Source organism: Primulina eburnea, chromosome 12 (genome assembly GCF_022965805.1).
Source record: "Primulina eburnea isolate SZY01 chromosome 12, ASM2296580v1, whole genome shotgun sequence".
NCBI classification, from domain to species: domain Eukaryota; kingdom Viridiplantae; phylum Streptophyta; class Magnoliopsida; order Lamiales; family Gesneriaceae; genus Primulina; species Primulina eburnea.
Genome location: NC_133112.1, coordinates 7,107,156 through 7,122,463, shown reverse-complemented (window position 1 = coordinate 7,122,463; position 15,308 = coordinate 7,107,156). Strand labels below are relative to the sequence as shown.

The following is a 15,308-nucleotide window of genomic DNA, read 5'->3' as shown; positions in this document are numbered from 1 at the left end:
CCACACAAAAACTACAAGCGCATGCATGCACGCGTCCAAGGGGCTAGGTAGGGATGTAAATGAGCCGAGCCGAGCCGAGCCGAACAGTATAAGGCTCGGGCTCGGCTCGTTCGGAAGTTATGAAGCTCGGAAAATTTAGCGACGGATTTTTGGAAGACCGTCGCTGATTAAATCGGCGACGGTTTTTAAGCGACAAACCGTCGCTGCTTAAATCAGCGACGGTTTTTTAGCGACAAACCGTCGCTAAATGTTCAGCATAGTTTAATTTCCTTTGTTAATCTGCGCGGTTCATCTTATTACTTCAGCATAAAATTATTTTTCTTATTTTTTTACTTCGTCAACATTGATATACCGAAATAAAATATAATAAAAAAATATAGTGAAGCCCGTGTTTTTAAACATCCGAAGTAAAATATATTATTTTACTTCGCTTGTGTTATTACTGAAGTTATTGGTAATGTATTACTTCGTAATTTATTATTGTCGAAGTAAAGTCTGCCGAAATAAAATCCGATTTTTCTACTAGTGATTATTGCCATAACATTCACATTTTTAATATAACTAGGTAAAGATACGTGCGACGCACGTGAAAATACATTTCTATTATCGATAATTGTTCTTGAAGAAATGAGATCAGAAGAGATTAATTTACAAAAAATTATATATTAATGATTTCATGTTATATTAGTCGATAGAAATGAGTAATGCTATGTGCAACCAAATTTGTACAATAATTCTTATAATTCAAAAAAATCAATAGAAATTTCATTTATCAAAATCTCATGATAAATTAAATATAAAATCTCATTAGATAATAACAAAATCTCACGATATAATTGTTGTAAATATCGCAGTACTATATATTAGTTGTACCTTTAGCATTATCCGAAGGAAATTCAATGTAATATAATTTATACTATATGTATTATAAAATGATTGCAAAAGATATTTCTTTAAAAAATTTTATGTGTTATAAATCTAAGGTTATTCTTGATTGGAAGGATTTCAAATCCATGGATTTCAATACATTCAAATGTATTTTTGTTATTTAGAGATGTAACATCATAAACTTCAAATCCACTCATTTCATGTTTATATAGTAGTATTTCATGTTAGTTATGATATTGTTCAAGTCCACCAAATAATAATGTTATTTGAAATAATAATGTGTAGATTCAAGATTTGATATATTGTTTCATTGTTAACAATAAAATTATAATTCTAATCCATAAATTTGAAATCAATTTATCCAAGCACAATCTAAATAAATTAATAATTGTTGAAAAACATATTAGTAATAAATATTATAATTTTGTATAAATTAGACATTGGAGAAAATATAATATAAAATTGATATCACAATAGGTGTTAAAATTAAATTTGAGAGAAGAAAAAAGTATAATACATAATGTTGACCACTTATTTTATCACGTGTTATTGATTTATTAAAAATAAAAATATAATATACATAATATATTCTAAACCTTAAATTAAATTATTGCGTCAAATTTTTTCTTCTTTTATATTTTCAATTTATATTGCTTTCATGATTTTTTTTGTCATCAATTTTTTCTTCTCTTTGAAAAACAATATTCTCGCCATCTTCATTAGCAAATCTTATGAGAAGAAATGTATATTCTTCTCTATTTGATGCCTCTACAAATCTCCACACAATTAAGTGTTTTGTAGAAAAAAAATTGTTTCATCAAGCAATTAAAATCAAAGAATTTTGTTATTTCAGTATTCTACAAATTATATTTATTTTTTGTAAATATTTTAACTTAATCTACAAGCAAATAAAATCAATGAATTTTGGTTATTCTATCTTCTAGACAACTGACAAAATATGATTTAATTAATATTTTATTATATTTATCAAAAAGTGTTCAACTCTTTAATGATATAACATATTTATGCAATATGTTATTTAAATACAAAAATTCAAAATTAAGATAACATAATTTTTTTTATATTTCATACTATATTATTGGAATTATTAAATTTGTATATATTAAATTTTTTTTTCTGAGAAACTTCTTGTATATATAACTCATTCAAAAGATTATAGATTTACAAAATAAAACAAATCATACTCAATTTAATATTTTGTGAAAAATATATGTTCACTTCATCTACAAGCAAATAAAAAAAATAACTTTGACCTTAATTCACATTGTTATAATATGTATAGATTTTTAATTTTTAATTTATTATTATTTATCATACATAATTATTTTAATATTATAACTCATTAATTATCTCAAATTCGAGCTCACGATCTACCTAAACGAGCCGAGCTCGAACCCGAGCTCGAGCTCACGAGCCAGCTAAACGAGCCGAGCTCAATTTTGAGCTCACGAACCTATTATCGAACATGTTCACGAGCTAACGAGTCGAACATCATTAATCTCAAGCTCGGCTCAACAAAATTGTCGAGCCCAAAATAAGGCTCGGGCTCGGCTCGATAAGCTTAACGAACGAGCCCGAACGAGCTTTTTAACGAGCCGAGATCCGAAAAACTCGCGAACAGCTCGGCTCATTTACATCCCTAGGGCTGGGAAGTGGCCGGCGGCTTGTGGCATACTCCCATGTGATGCACTCCCCCCTTTTAATGTATTTACATTTTTTAAAAAAAAAATTTAAAATATCATGTTTAATAAAAATGATTTTAAACAAACTTTCAAGATCGAGTTTAGAAATTTAGAAGGATTGAATATATTTTGTTTGAATTTTTTTGATTGTGTTAACAATGCTGAAACTTTCTTCTTGTCGATAGAGTCTTCTGAAAGTCAACAAGTGTGAATGTGCTTCCAGAATCACTATTCAAAAACTAGCATCAAATACCTAATCACAATCCAAGTTGATATCACCAATCGAAGTCTAGAATAACACCATACAACATATCGAATCAATGAAACTAAACACCAGTATCAACTTCCTTGCTCTCTGAGCTACCTGAGTGCCCGAGGAATTCAAGAATAACAAACGAAGTGAGCGTAAGAACCCCGTACAAGTGTGACCTATGTCACATGCTATGATCATGATACCGGGGTAGTCAAGAAACAGGAATCACAAAAGGATCTCAACAATGCTCAGTCTAGAGGCGCCAAGTGGATAGTGCCGCGCGGTCCAACCTCTGGGTCACTGCATCCACTACAAGACAGACGTGGACCTAAAATGTCCCGGACCACCGAAGCCCTCCCGACCCGTCGGCCACTGTGTACTCTCGGTGTCCATGCGTCCACAAGACAGGGCTGAGCGGCCCCAAGATATAGCTTATCTCGAAAGAGATACAGCTCAACAGTAAAGGCTATCTCGAAGAAGAATACGGCTCAACATGAAATGCAACGTGCAGTAATAAACGTGACATAATAGCATGCATCATATGACATATATCAATGCACCACATAATCATGCAACACATATATGAATGTATACTCAACCAGGATATCTCGGATAGTACTTTCGTACCTCTATCACAGCAAGCCTAGCCTTACGCAACACCGCTAATCAGGTCTAGCACAAGCCTACGCATCAAAAGCATACTCAATCAATACTACCATGCTCGGCTAGCAAAACCAGTACTCCCTAGTACTACCAAAGGTTTAGGGTTTACCTTCGTCCGTCGACAGCCCTTTGATGTCGATTGCCTCGAAACTCCGGCGCTGCTATGCTACCAATCCCGGCAGCTCTTGGCTATCGCTCGAACAACAACTAGCCCTAGAATCCTTCCAAAACTTTCAAAGAGGAGACTTAACTCAAGGAATGGCAAGTCACAAATGAGAAATCCGAGCACTATTTATAGGCCATGTTCGGATCCTCCGAACACCACTTCGGAACGTCCGAACGCTACGTGTCCATTGGCTCTTGACAGCTCATGATCGGATCCTCCGATCATACACTTCGGACCGTCCGAACTTGCACGTGTCCAGCTGCTCTTGACACCTCATGATCGGATCCACCGAACCCACTTCGGACCTTCCGAACTCCCACGTGTCGATCAACACTTGACACCTAATGATCGGATCCACCGAACTCACTTCGGACCTTACGAACTCTTCGGTGCTTCCGAACCATCTTCGGTCCGTCCGATCATGACTCGGTCAAAATTACACCTTAAACCTTCTTTGAATTGTGCTGAAATACGTTTACTAAAACTGATTTGAACAAATGACTATTCAGTTGGGTGGTTAAGAGAAGATAGACTAAATGATAAATAAATGCAGGAATATTTTTTATGGATGTTCGGAGACTTCAATACTCCTACATCACCCCTTATTCTTCGAGGGAGGTTTGCACTAAAAATTTTGATAATTACATGTGATTTGAAGTTACCCACTTCAGTTAGAACTTAACGGTGCCTAACTGAAACTCTTAGTAAAACTAAAACTGAATACTTAAAGCAATAGAGTTTCTTGCTCACACCTTATGTGAACTAAACAAAAGAATTTTGTGCACCAATATGATCCTTGAAATGATCAGATAAATAACGAATCAGAGTGTACTTCTTCTTTAATCTGACTTTTTTTTAATATTTTTGCAAAGAGATTGGCTTTTTTTCAATCGAGAATTGTTGTCTCTGGCTGGTTCAACTGATCTGATATATAGTCTCAATGTTCACGATAACTTGTACAAAAAATATAAATTCAAGACTGCAAATGTACTTGTTGTCGATTCATCATCTTTTCTAGTATCAGTTGACTTATGACAGATACTGTCACTCTGATCCTTAACACTGATCGGTATGAACAAAAAGTTGTATTACTTTAGGTTCTGATCCTTAATCACTTCTGTAGTGCCCAAATTCAATACACGTATAACTCATGCATTCATTTAATTATTAGATCATTTAATTATTTTAAATGAGTTTTAGCCATGCATAAGTTATGAAAATGCATTATTTTAAATTATTCACGTTCATTGTGATACACGTTAAAATGTCTTTTTCAAGCTTCATGTTTCAGGCGATTTTTCGAGGCGGGATCGAGGAAGAGACCGGTGACGATTGTGACAATTTAAAACATGGTATTTTATTCCAAGTTGAGGATGGGGCATTTTTAATAAGTTATTAAGTTTTAATATTTTAAAGCATTATTATGTATTTAGTGATTTAAGAGTTTAAAATTTTTTAAAAAAAATTGGTGTGAGATCATTTTAATTGGAGAGTTTTGAGTGAATTATTAAGTGTTAACCTTTAAGTAGTATTTTAAATAGTTAATTTAGCAAGAATCTCTCCTAATTAAAACACACACACACGTTACACACACTCACACACACTTACATGTTTTTACACACACTAAAACACACAACACACCCTACACATCTCATTTTCAGATTTTAAAAGAAAGAAAAACCTAGGGTTCTAAGGTAGAAAGCAGCCGCCCCCTTCCCCTTACCTTTCCAGCAAATTTCGGTGGTTTTTTATTGCAAGAAAACGGTGCCACGTTCGTCCCGGAACAAGCCTCGCTCCATCTCCGCTTCGGTGTCGTCGTTACGGTATCTTTAAATATCAAAAGGCACGTATATTCTGTTTTTTCTGCATCGACCTTGTCATAGTATGCGTTGTGTATTTTTATGCGTGAAAATCCATGTGTGACGTTCGTCGTTTGAGCGGAAAATGGTTTGAATGCGTTTGAAATACTTTTTAGATCTGAAATCTCGTAACTCACTGTTCTATTGAAAACTGTGATTTTTCTGTCGGGATTTTGAGAAAACTTTCAACTAGAAAATTGTAGAACTTTTTGATGCCTTCCATTTGATATAAAATTCGAGATTTTTGGATGAAAATTGAGTGAGTTATGATGTTTTTCGTGGGACTGCTCAAACTGCGTTTTCAGAAAAGTTATGATATTGATGTATCCTTGAAGTTTAATTGTTGCAGGCTTCGTTGGGGATCGACGGGTGATCGTTGCTGCGTATAGGTACCTTGTTTATGTTATTTGGACGGTCACTAATGGTTCATTCGGGTCGATAGGCACTAAGTTGAATCAAGAGTCGTAGGAAGTAACATTGGGACGAATTTTGAGTTGTGTCATTGTTGTTGATGGTTTGTTACTCTTGGGGTAATGATAATGTTTACTTGGGTTTGGTATAATGCCTTAGTGTTCTAGGAACGACTCATGGTGTCGTTTCATAGTCCGTGTAATCGAGTCTAGGATGTTCAGCAAAGCATGTACAGAATTTTCGTAAATTCGCGATCACAGTGGGTACACGGACCCGTACACGGACCCTGACACGGGGTTCGTGCCTTTGTTTTCTTCTCGGCGTCTTTTTCCAGTATCTACACGGACCCCTACATGGATGAGGGCACGGGGTCCGTGCCTTTGGGTTTCACTTAGTGTATTCTTCCAGTACCTACACGGATGTCCACCCGGACCCTGACACGGGGTCCGTGCCTTTGCTTCCTTTCGGTGTCTACTTCCAGAGTCTACACAGACCCCTACACGGATGTAGGTACGGGGTCCGTGTCCTTCGTTTTTGGAAAAAATAATTTAGTATGCTTTGAGGTTAGACGTCATGGTTTAGTGCAAGGATTATCAGGGTCGCGTCATGAGAAATTTTAGAATGTCCTAAGTAATGATTGAACTCGGGAGTAAGTATGATTTCTACGTTAAGTTATGCAAGTTCAGTATGCAAATTTCATGCTAGTTTGTGCAGCAACGGCCCCATGTCGAAGTCCAATGAATCCCTCAACGCCAAGTAAGTATGTATGACGTGCAAAGAAAATATTTTAAGTTTTTGAGGTATGCTAAATGTCTTGTGATCAAATTATGAATGGGTTTGGAAGTCGGTGAACGTGGCCGAGGACCTCTCCGCCCCGTTAAATTATGAACGGGTTAGATCGTGGTTGGAAAGCAGTTAAATTATGAACGGGGACCAACCAGCCCGTTAAATTATGAACGGGGATCTCATGTATGCGGCAGTGGATACGTCCCTGTCAGCCCAGTACTGTGGTGTGTCTGATCAGGCGTTTATTATGCTATGGGTCACTTGCTTTGAAACATCCTCTACGAAAAATGATGAAGTCATGTATGTTTTAGTACGCTCAAGTATGCAGTTATGATTATGAAAGTTTCACGTGATGGCACGTCTATGTATGTATGCAAGTTCAAGTTATCATGCAAGCTCAAGTTTCAAGTTATGTACGTTCTATTTTTAAGATGCATGCGATTTTATTATGTAGTACTCGTTATAACAGTTTATACGTGTTGAGTCTTTAGACTCACTAGACTTGATCGATGCAGGTGACTATGTTGATGAGGAGACGGGAGGTGGCGACCAAGGGGCAGGCTTGGACTGAGTGGGAGGCTAGACCCGAGGACCGCCTACGTTATCTTAAGATTTTAAGCATGAAAACATTTGCACTCTGATTTTATGATTTGAATGTTAGATATTATGAGGCAGGTTTTCTTTTAGCAAATTTTAGTGGACGATATTGATTTCAAATATTATTTTGATGAATGATGAGTGACGACCGTATGGATATTTATATTTAAGAAAATTTTTAATTTTTCCGTAAATTTTAAGTATGAAAAGTACGGTTCGTTACAACTTCTCGATAAGGTCATTGTAACAATTGTATTTAAAGTAATAGCCTGACGATTTGAATTAAATCTGAAGTCTCTAGATCAGTTTGGTAGGTTGATTTTTACGCTAGATATCAGTTTGGTTTGCAATCAGTTAGGCTGCTGATTTCAGTTTCTGCTCGAATTCAATTGTGATGTTTTTATTAAACACCAAAACTAAATGTTCCAACAATAGCAGAATGTTAAAAGATCATGTTTAAATTATCATATATAAAATGGTCAAATCAATTAAAAAAAAATAAAAAATCGTCTATCGATTTCTACAAATTATTTCATTCATCCGAATACATTATTCTAAGTCATGTTTAACTCCCAAAATCTCATATATTCTATCATCGACATTTAAATTTCATTTTTAATATTTATTTTTGTAATCCATTTTTTTTATCCGAAAAGAATAAAAATAAAATATGGTTTTTTTGAAATTTCGTGAATTCTTCAAACATGCCGGAAGAAAATGCTTATACCCAATTCAAAAATCTAACCAAATTATCAATATTCTCAATTTCCAAAATTTTCCGTTTGTTCCACCATATTGGAAAATAAGAGCAATCAATGTTTCATGTCTTCTTCTTTTTATGGATTTTCTAATCCACATGCAACATGTATGCCGACCTTTACATCTATGATGGAAAAATAACGGGCAACTCATACTTCTGTTCAAAAGAATAAAGTGTCTGAAGGTAAATCCTCAATGGAGGTCGTAAATTTGGAAAAGACAGATTCAGGCGATAGTGTAGGAGAAAGCAGACAACTTGGAAAAATATTGAAGCCGATGTCTTAGTGAGATCGTTTTTCACTATTAACAATGACCCAATCATCAACAATAATCATAATCCGGATGCTTTCTAGGGACGTGTTACAAGCTACTACAATGAGAATGACCTCGCATGTTCACCAAAGAGAATTTCAAGTGTCATGCGATCGCACTAGCATAATACCATCTAAAAGAAGGTATATCGCATCAACTCGAATTACAATAGCATTTATAGTTCATATCAAAGAGACTATAGTGACGAGAATATATTATGGCTTTAGTATGAAAAATATAGGGAGGAAAATCATGACACTGCATTTAATCTCAAGCATATGTGGCGAATCGTGAAAGACCATCCAATGTTTACTTCACAACCCATTGATCACATTGTTGGCACAAAGATGAAAGAAGGCAATGAACTCGGAGTCGGGGGCAAGCAACTACTCTAATTGAATATTTCTAACATCGGTTTTCACAAAACCAATGTTGTTGGCTGCTTTTATGGAATTGCTTTTTTAGGATTGCTTTGAAAATTATACTTATTGAATACTTTTAGTATTAGTAGTATAAATCACTTCTATAAATTGCTCTTATTGATATAACTATTAAGAGCATTCCAGATATTGCTTGTATCGAAGATATGTAACAGCAGTTTTCAAATAACCGATGTCGTGGACCACTTTATTGCTTTATTTTTTAAGGGTAGGTTTAGGAAGTGTACCTATTGACTACTTTTAGCATTGGTTGTATGAATACTCCTTCAAATCGCTCATATTGATATAACAATAGAAGAAATTCCAAATAATTTCTTTAAAATCATTCTAAATTTTGGCTCGAACATTGATTGTTTTATAAATGATTGGAAACAACTCTTAAATTTACTGGTTAAAAAGAGGTCCAAAATTTTCCAAATTTATGGCCGAATTAGGGGTTTCAAAGCTTTTTTTAAACAATTGTTTTCAAGAATGGTCGAAAACTGTTCTAATATTTTTGACTTGAAGACCGAATCCAAACTTTTCCTATATCTAGTACTTTTTCAAAAACGGTTTACAGTTGCTTCTAAATCTATAAAACGGTTTACAGTTGCTTCTAAATTTTTCAAAAACTACTATCATATCAATGTCGTATAAGAATGGCGGAAAACCATTCTTAGTGCAAACAATTTCCAAAATAGTTAGACACCGATCCTATATTTTTTGCTCCTATATCGATGACATATATTTGCTACCGCTCTTAAATTATCAACATCAATAGTGGTGAAATCGAACTTATATATATGGCGTGTAGGAGCGTTGTAAGACTGTTCTTACACCTCACAGCTTTTAGTTTGCTTTGAAATTGCTCTTAAATGCATGACTACAGAAATGTTTCGAAACTGCTGTCATATGCACGACGTGTATGATCGGTTTCAAACCGCTCTTTAGTTGTTACCATCAATAGTGGTTGCAAAGCACTCTTATATCTATGGTGTATAGGAGAGGTGGATGATCGTTCTTATTCATCGCTCATTTTAGAACGCTTTGAAGCAGCTCCTAAATGCACAACTATAGGAGTGTTCCAAAATCGTTGTAATATGCACAGTGTGCACAATTGATTTCAAACCGCTCTTTAATTGCCTACATCAAAGGTTGCAAATCGCTCTTATATCCATGGTATGTAGGAGCTGTGTAAGACCATTCTCACACTTCACACCTTTTAAAACACTTTGAATTTTTTCCTAAAGCTGTTGTAAATATGTCTGACATATACGAGCATTATCAAACAGAACATAAAATGAACAATAGAAGCGGTTCTTCAACTTGTACCACCGGTTGAAAAAACTTATCTATAAGATATATGAGGGTCAATAAGGGTAGATGCGATCGTACCTACGTGGGCACTACCACCACTTCATTTCAACGAGTAAGATCTTGCCACACATACAATTTCAAAAAAAAAAAAAGTGGGTCATATATATACATGGGCAAATCTTGGCCATCCATCCTATCATGGGGGCAATACTCACATGGGTAGGATGAAATAAACCGTCAATAAGAGGAATGATTTTGCAACCGGTGGTAAAAGTGCTGGAACAATTAAAAATCGCTCTTAAAATTTAAAAAGCCTGCTTCTATAAGAGTATTTTTTTTAAGTGTATGTATGGGTGAATAAACTGTCATCAAGTGACTTTCAAGCTCTGCAGATATGTGGTCGAAATATTTGTAGATCGATACTTGAGAAGTTTGAATGTTGATGATGATCAATGTCTTCTTTAAATGCATGATGAGAGGCAGTACTTCCCTAGCATGTTGGACGGCCTTGATTGCATGTACTAGGAATGAAATAAATCTTAATGTTACTTGAAAATGCCAATTTACAAGAGGACATGAGTCACCAACCACCGTTCTTGAAGCGATCGTGTATCAAGACTTGTGGATAGAGCATGCATTCTTTGCGGTCGTATCTCAAGGTTTGCACAACATGATTGTTGAAGATGAAGGGATCACGTGACAAATTGATACAACGATGAAAGTGACGATTGAGCACAAGCCATACAGGCTCCAACCGAGGATATCTTGATTATCTCCGGATAAATTCCTAACTACATGATAATCAAGTGCATCACCAACTTCATGTCGACTTAAATGAGCATATTTTGGCACAATACAACAACAATTCGTGATTAGTATTTTACATATTTTAAAAATTTTAATCTATACGTTATTTTTAATTTTATTTAAGTGCGATTTTTTTCATTGTACTCCGTCATTTGAATTTATAATAAAAATTTAATTTTAAATAAATTACACTTGTAAAATAAGATGAAATTATTTTAGTTGATAAATATATTTTAAAATAATATTATTAATTATTTTAAATAATAATCATTTAAATATTTTTAACAAAATGAAAATATTTTTACTTGATGTAAAATAAAAATAAAGAGTTGTGTGGAATTTGAGACTCAAAATGAATGTAATGTGTAATGTGGATGGTATGTTTTTAAGAAAAGGTAAGTGTAAATACGTGTGATATATGCTCTAATGATCAAAGAAACAATTGTATATTTGAGAGTGAACAGATATTCATTGAGAAACAATAAATACACATTAACAAAATCGATTAAAGTAACTCAAAAACGAAACAAAGTTTCACAAATCTCAGAGAAAACTTCGAAAATCAGGCCATGATGACGAACACTATTCAAAGACAGAAAACAAATCAACAGTCTCTCCAGATCCTCTGCTCCGAGCGACTGTTTCGCCAAAATCATGTCCACCATTGATGCTTTGAAATCCCTGCGAGGATTCCTCGACTTCTTCTCCACCGCCAGACACTCTCCAACCGTCGCACCGCCGCCGAATTTCTTCCTCATCTCAGCTCTCCGTCGAGTGCTCTTCGCTTTCTGGCCGGAATAGTATATCCTGGCTGACATTTGATCGCACCCCAGGTCGTTATTCTTTTTATGGGTTTTTGTCACGGTGGGATGCTTGTTAGAAGTTTCATGGAGAATAGTGTTGGCGGTTTGAGGCGGCGAAGGTGGTGGCATATGGCGGCTGCTTCCCGTGATGACATCATGAGATGGAGTCGTGATCTTCGCTGATATGGATGCAGATATTACTGAAGAACTGGTACGTAATTCTCCAATTTCATCGATGCTTTTCATCTCATCACATCTTACCTTGGGGCGGCGATCTCTCAGTCGAAAGGACTCGCCGGAGCAAGACGAAAAGCTGAAGAAAGCGTCATTATCCGGGAACTTCTCATCGGTACTACTAAACCACCCGCTATGAGACGAAGGACTCCGATTGATCACCTCTTTTTTCCTGCAGGGATAACTAATCGAACCTGAAAATCCATCATTTTTTAGCGTTTTTTCAGGTATTTTGATGAGGGGCGAGCTGTCGTTTTCATGGGGAATAATGATGTTATTGCAGTTATTAGTTTGCATGGAGATGGAGCTATCAGCAACATCTGGCAGGGCTCTGAAACGGCAAGAAGCAAAAGAAGAAGACAACAAACGAGAAATTCTGAGGATGAATTTGTGATTTTCCATTCGGAAATATCAAAATCCGTTACGCACTCTTAAATTTTGATTTTGGTTTTGAATTTGAATTTGAATTTGAATTTGAATGTGCATGCATTTTAGTTTTGAATGTCATATATATATATATATATACTCCACACATATCATATACATCTGTACGTACATTGGTAAGATGACACTCACCTATTGGATACGACGGAATGTTGCATAAGATTATATAAAGTGATTCTTTGAAAAAAAAAAAATACGGATCTTATATGTAGAGGTATTTGTTAATCTTTGGAACAATTCTAATCTTGGCAAAAACTTGTGCGAGATGGTCTCACACGTCGTATTTTGTGAGACGGATCTCTTATTTGGGTCATCCATGAAAAAAGATTACTTTTTATGCGAAGATTATTACTTTTTATTGAGTATATCGGTAGGGTTGACCAATCTCACAGATAAAAATTTGTGAAATCGTCTCACAAGAGACTTACTTTTCTATCTTCGAAAAAAATACATTTAATAAGAATCAAGATATTAATAGTGACATGGATTTAGCTACAATTCACATAGCATTAATTTTTATAAAAAGTACGTTTGATTTCTGAAAAATACATTAATTTCACATCATAAAATATATATCCTTTCACCATAGTTTTTGATGAAATTATTTGCAAAATATATATATATATATATATATATATATATATATATATATATATATATTATGTTGTCCACAAATCGTGTCAATTTATGTGTCTATTAATGAAGTTACACACATCCGTTGAATATGACAGACAAATATCAAAATTGTAGATCTATATATTATTATTATTATTAATTATAAGAAAAATACATCTATAAAAATTTAAAATGTACATATTATTATTATTATTATTATTACAAGAAAAATATAACTTTTGAAATTACATGAAAATTAATAGTTTGTAAATAAGATCGGGAATACGTATATATAATCGTGTATACTAGATAAAGAGTGAGTCTCATGTGAGACCGTCTCACGGATCATAATCTGTGAGACGGGTCAACCCTACCCATATTCACAATAAAAAGTAATACTCTTAGCATAAAAAGTAATACTTTTTCATGGGTGGCCCAAATAAGATATCCGTCTCACAAATATGACCCGTGAGACCGTCTCACACAAGTTTTTGCCCTAGATAAAAGTCGAACTAATGCATTAACTTACAAATTATGTAAATTATATAATCTGTACTGAGCAAATCATGTGTGACCAACTCATCCAAGCTAGTATTGATAAAGAGAATTGATCCGATAATTTTGAACTATGTTCAAATAATATAATTTTCCGTCTATACTATATAATATATTGATGTACGTAGCACGAGCAAATACGTGAGAGATGCATATTAATTTAGAGAAAAAAAAAAAAGGAAGAAGCCAAGTATATGTTATTCTCTAATTTGTTAACATATATATCTAGTTTAAATTTTTAAATCGCAATTACGTTACGAGGTTGTCGAATAAAAAATTATTGATTTTCATAAAAAAAATACTTGGAAGAGAATCTTGACATTTTAGAAGCTTCCAACGAGGTAAAAACATGAAACTTGAGTGATTTGAAAGTTGAGTTCGAGTTTTCAAAGAAAGGGCTGAGTCATATTTGCTTTTTTATATAATAAACCAATAATTTATATGATATGATATATATATATATATATATATATATATATATATATATATATATATATATATATATATATATATATATATATATATTCAAATATAACATAACAAATTCAGGTTTTATTCAAATATCTGAATCTGAATAAAAAAAATCTAAATTGATCAATCCGAAGTTCAAATTTTCAGCTTCCACATGTTATATTTAGAGTATCCACAATTTTGTTTCAAACTGAAATATTAATGTAATGTAAATACTTTTGTTTACATAAAAAATATTACAAATCACATCAGTTATAAGAAAATTATATTTCCAATGAAAATCTTTAGCCTTTTGCCCTCTTCTAAGTTAAGTATCTCAAGACTTCTTCTTTTAATTCGATTAGTTTACAAGTAAATTATGTTATATATGAAAAAAGAATGTAAAAATTATATAAAAAAACATGTAATTTATTATGAATGTCTCATTTATTTTTCTTGTGTCAGATTCAAATATAATAATATTATTTTGAATTTCAATTAATAATAATAATTGTAGAATTTCGTTCAGAAAACGAGCCCCCCTCCTAAAATTTTGACTTTATGGCGAAAGTGATGTGATTGTGTTATAGATTTTTGTGAAGTTTTGTCTTCTTTATATTGTATTTATCCATTTATTTCAAATTACACATGAAACCCAACTCTTACTTTAGTTAATTTCAATTTTCTTCATGATTTCAAAATTATTCTACTTATTTAGATATATTTAATTCAGGTGAATTTAATTTCATTGGGAATTTTGATGGATTTGGCCCTTTTCAAATAAAGATCCATGTTTTAAAAAGTGCAATGCGGTAGACAAGCGACGGGCTACGAGTCAAAGTATTTGTGAGTAGTTCATGAAAAGCTCGATTGATATTCGACTCGACTGAGCTCGAGTAGCTTGAATTTTTAATGGAGTTGAACTCGAGTTTTGCATGTTCCTATTCAATTATTTCGCGAGCTACTCGAATATACAATTATATATTTATTTACCTATAAATATACTTATTATTTATTAAGAATTAAAATAGAACCTAAATCAAACTTTTCGAACTCGAATAACTTAATATATTCTTGAGCTGGAACTTGAAAATTAATATTCGATCGAGTCGAGCTCTATGATACTCGAGCTCGAATCAACTGCACCCTTAGTTTGAAATATAGCTTATGATACGTCTTTTTGAAAAAAATCGTTGACAAACTAAATAATAATATGATATTAATGTATTTAAAATATTACTACAATACAATTTATGTACGAGGTTAT

General features: G+C 33.6%; 1 protein-coding gene across 1 annotated transcript; it reads right to left on the bottom strand.

Moving 5' to 3' along the window:
* Positions 1-11,453: 11,453 nt before the first annotated feature.
* Positions 11,454-12,437, bottom strand: LOC140807908 (uncharacterized). The gene has a single exon (XM_073164864.1). The coding sequence runs from the start codon at positions 12,377-12,379 to the stop codon at positions 11,456-11,458; it is 924 nt and encodes a 307-aa protein (XP_073020965.1). The 5' UTR covers positions 12,380-12,437; the 3' UTR covers positions 11,454-11,455.
* Between the last annotated feature and the right edge of the window lie 2,871 nt (positions 12,438-15,308).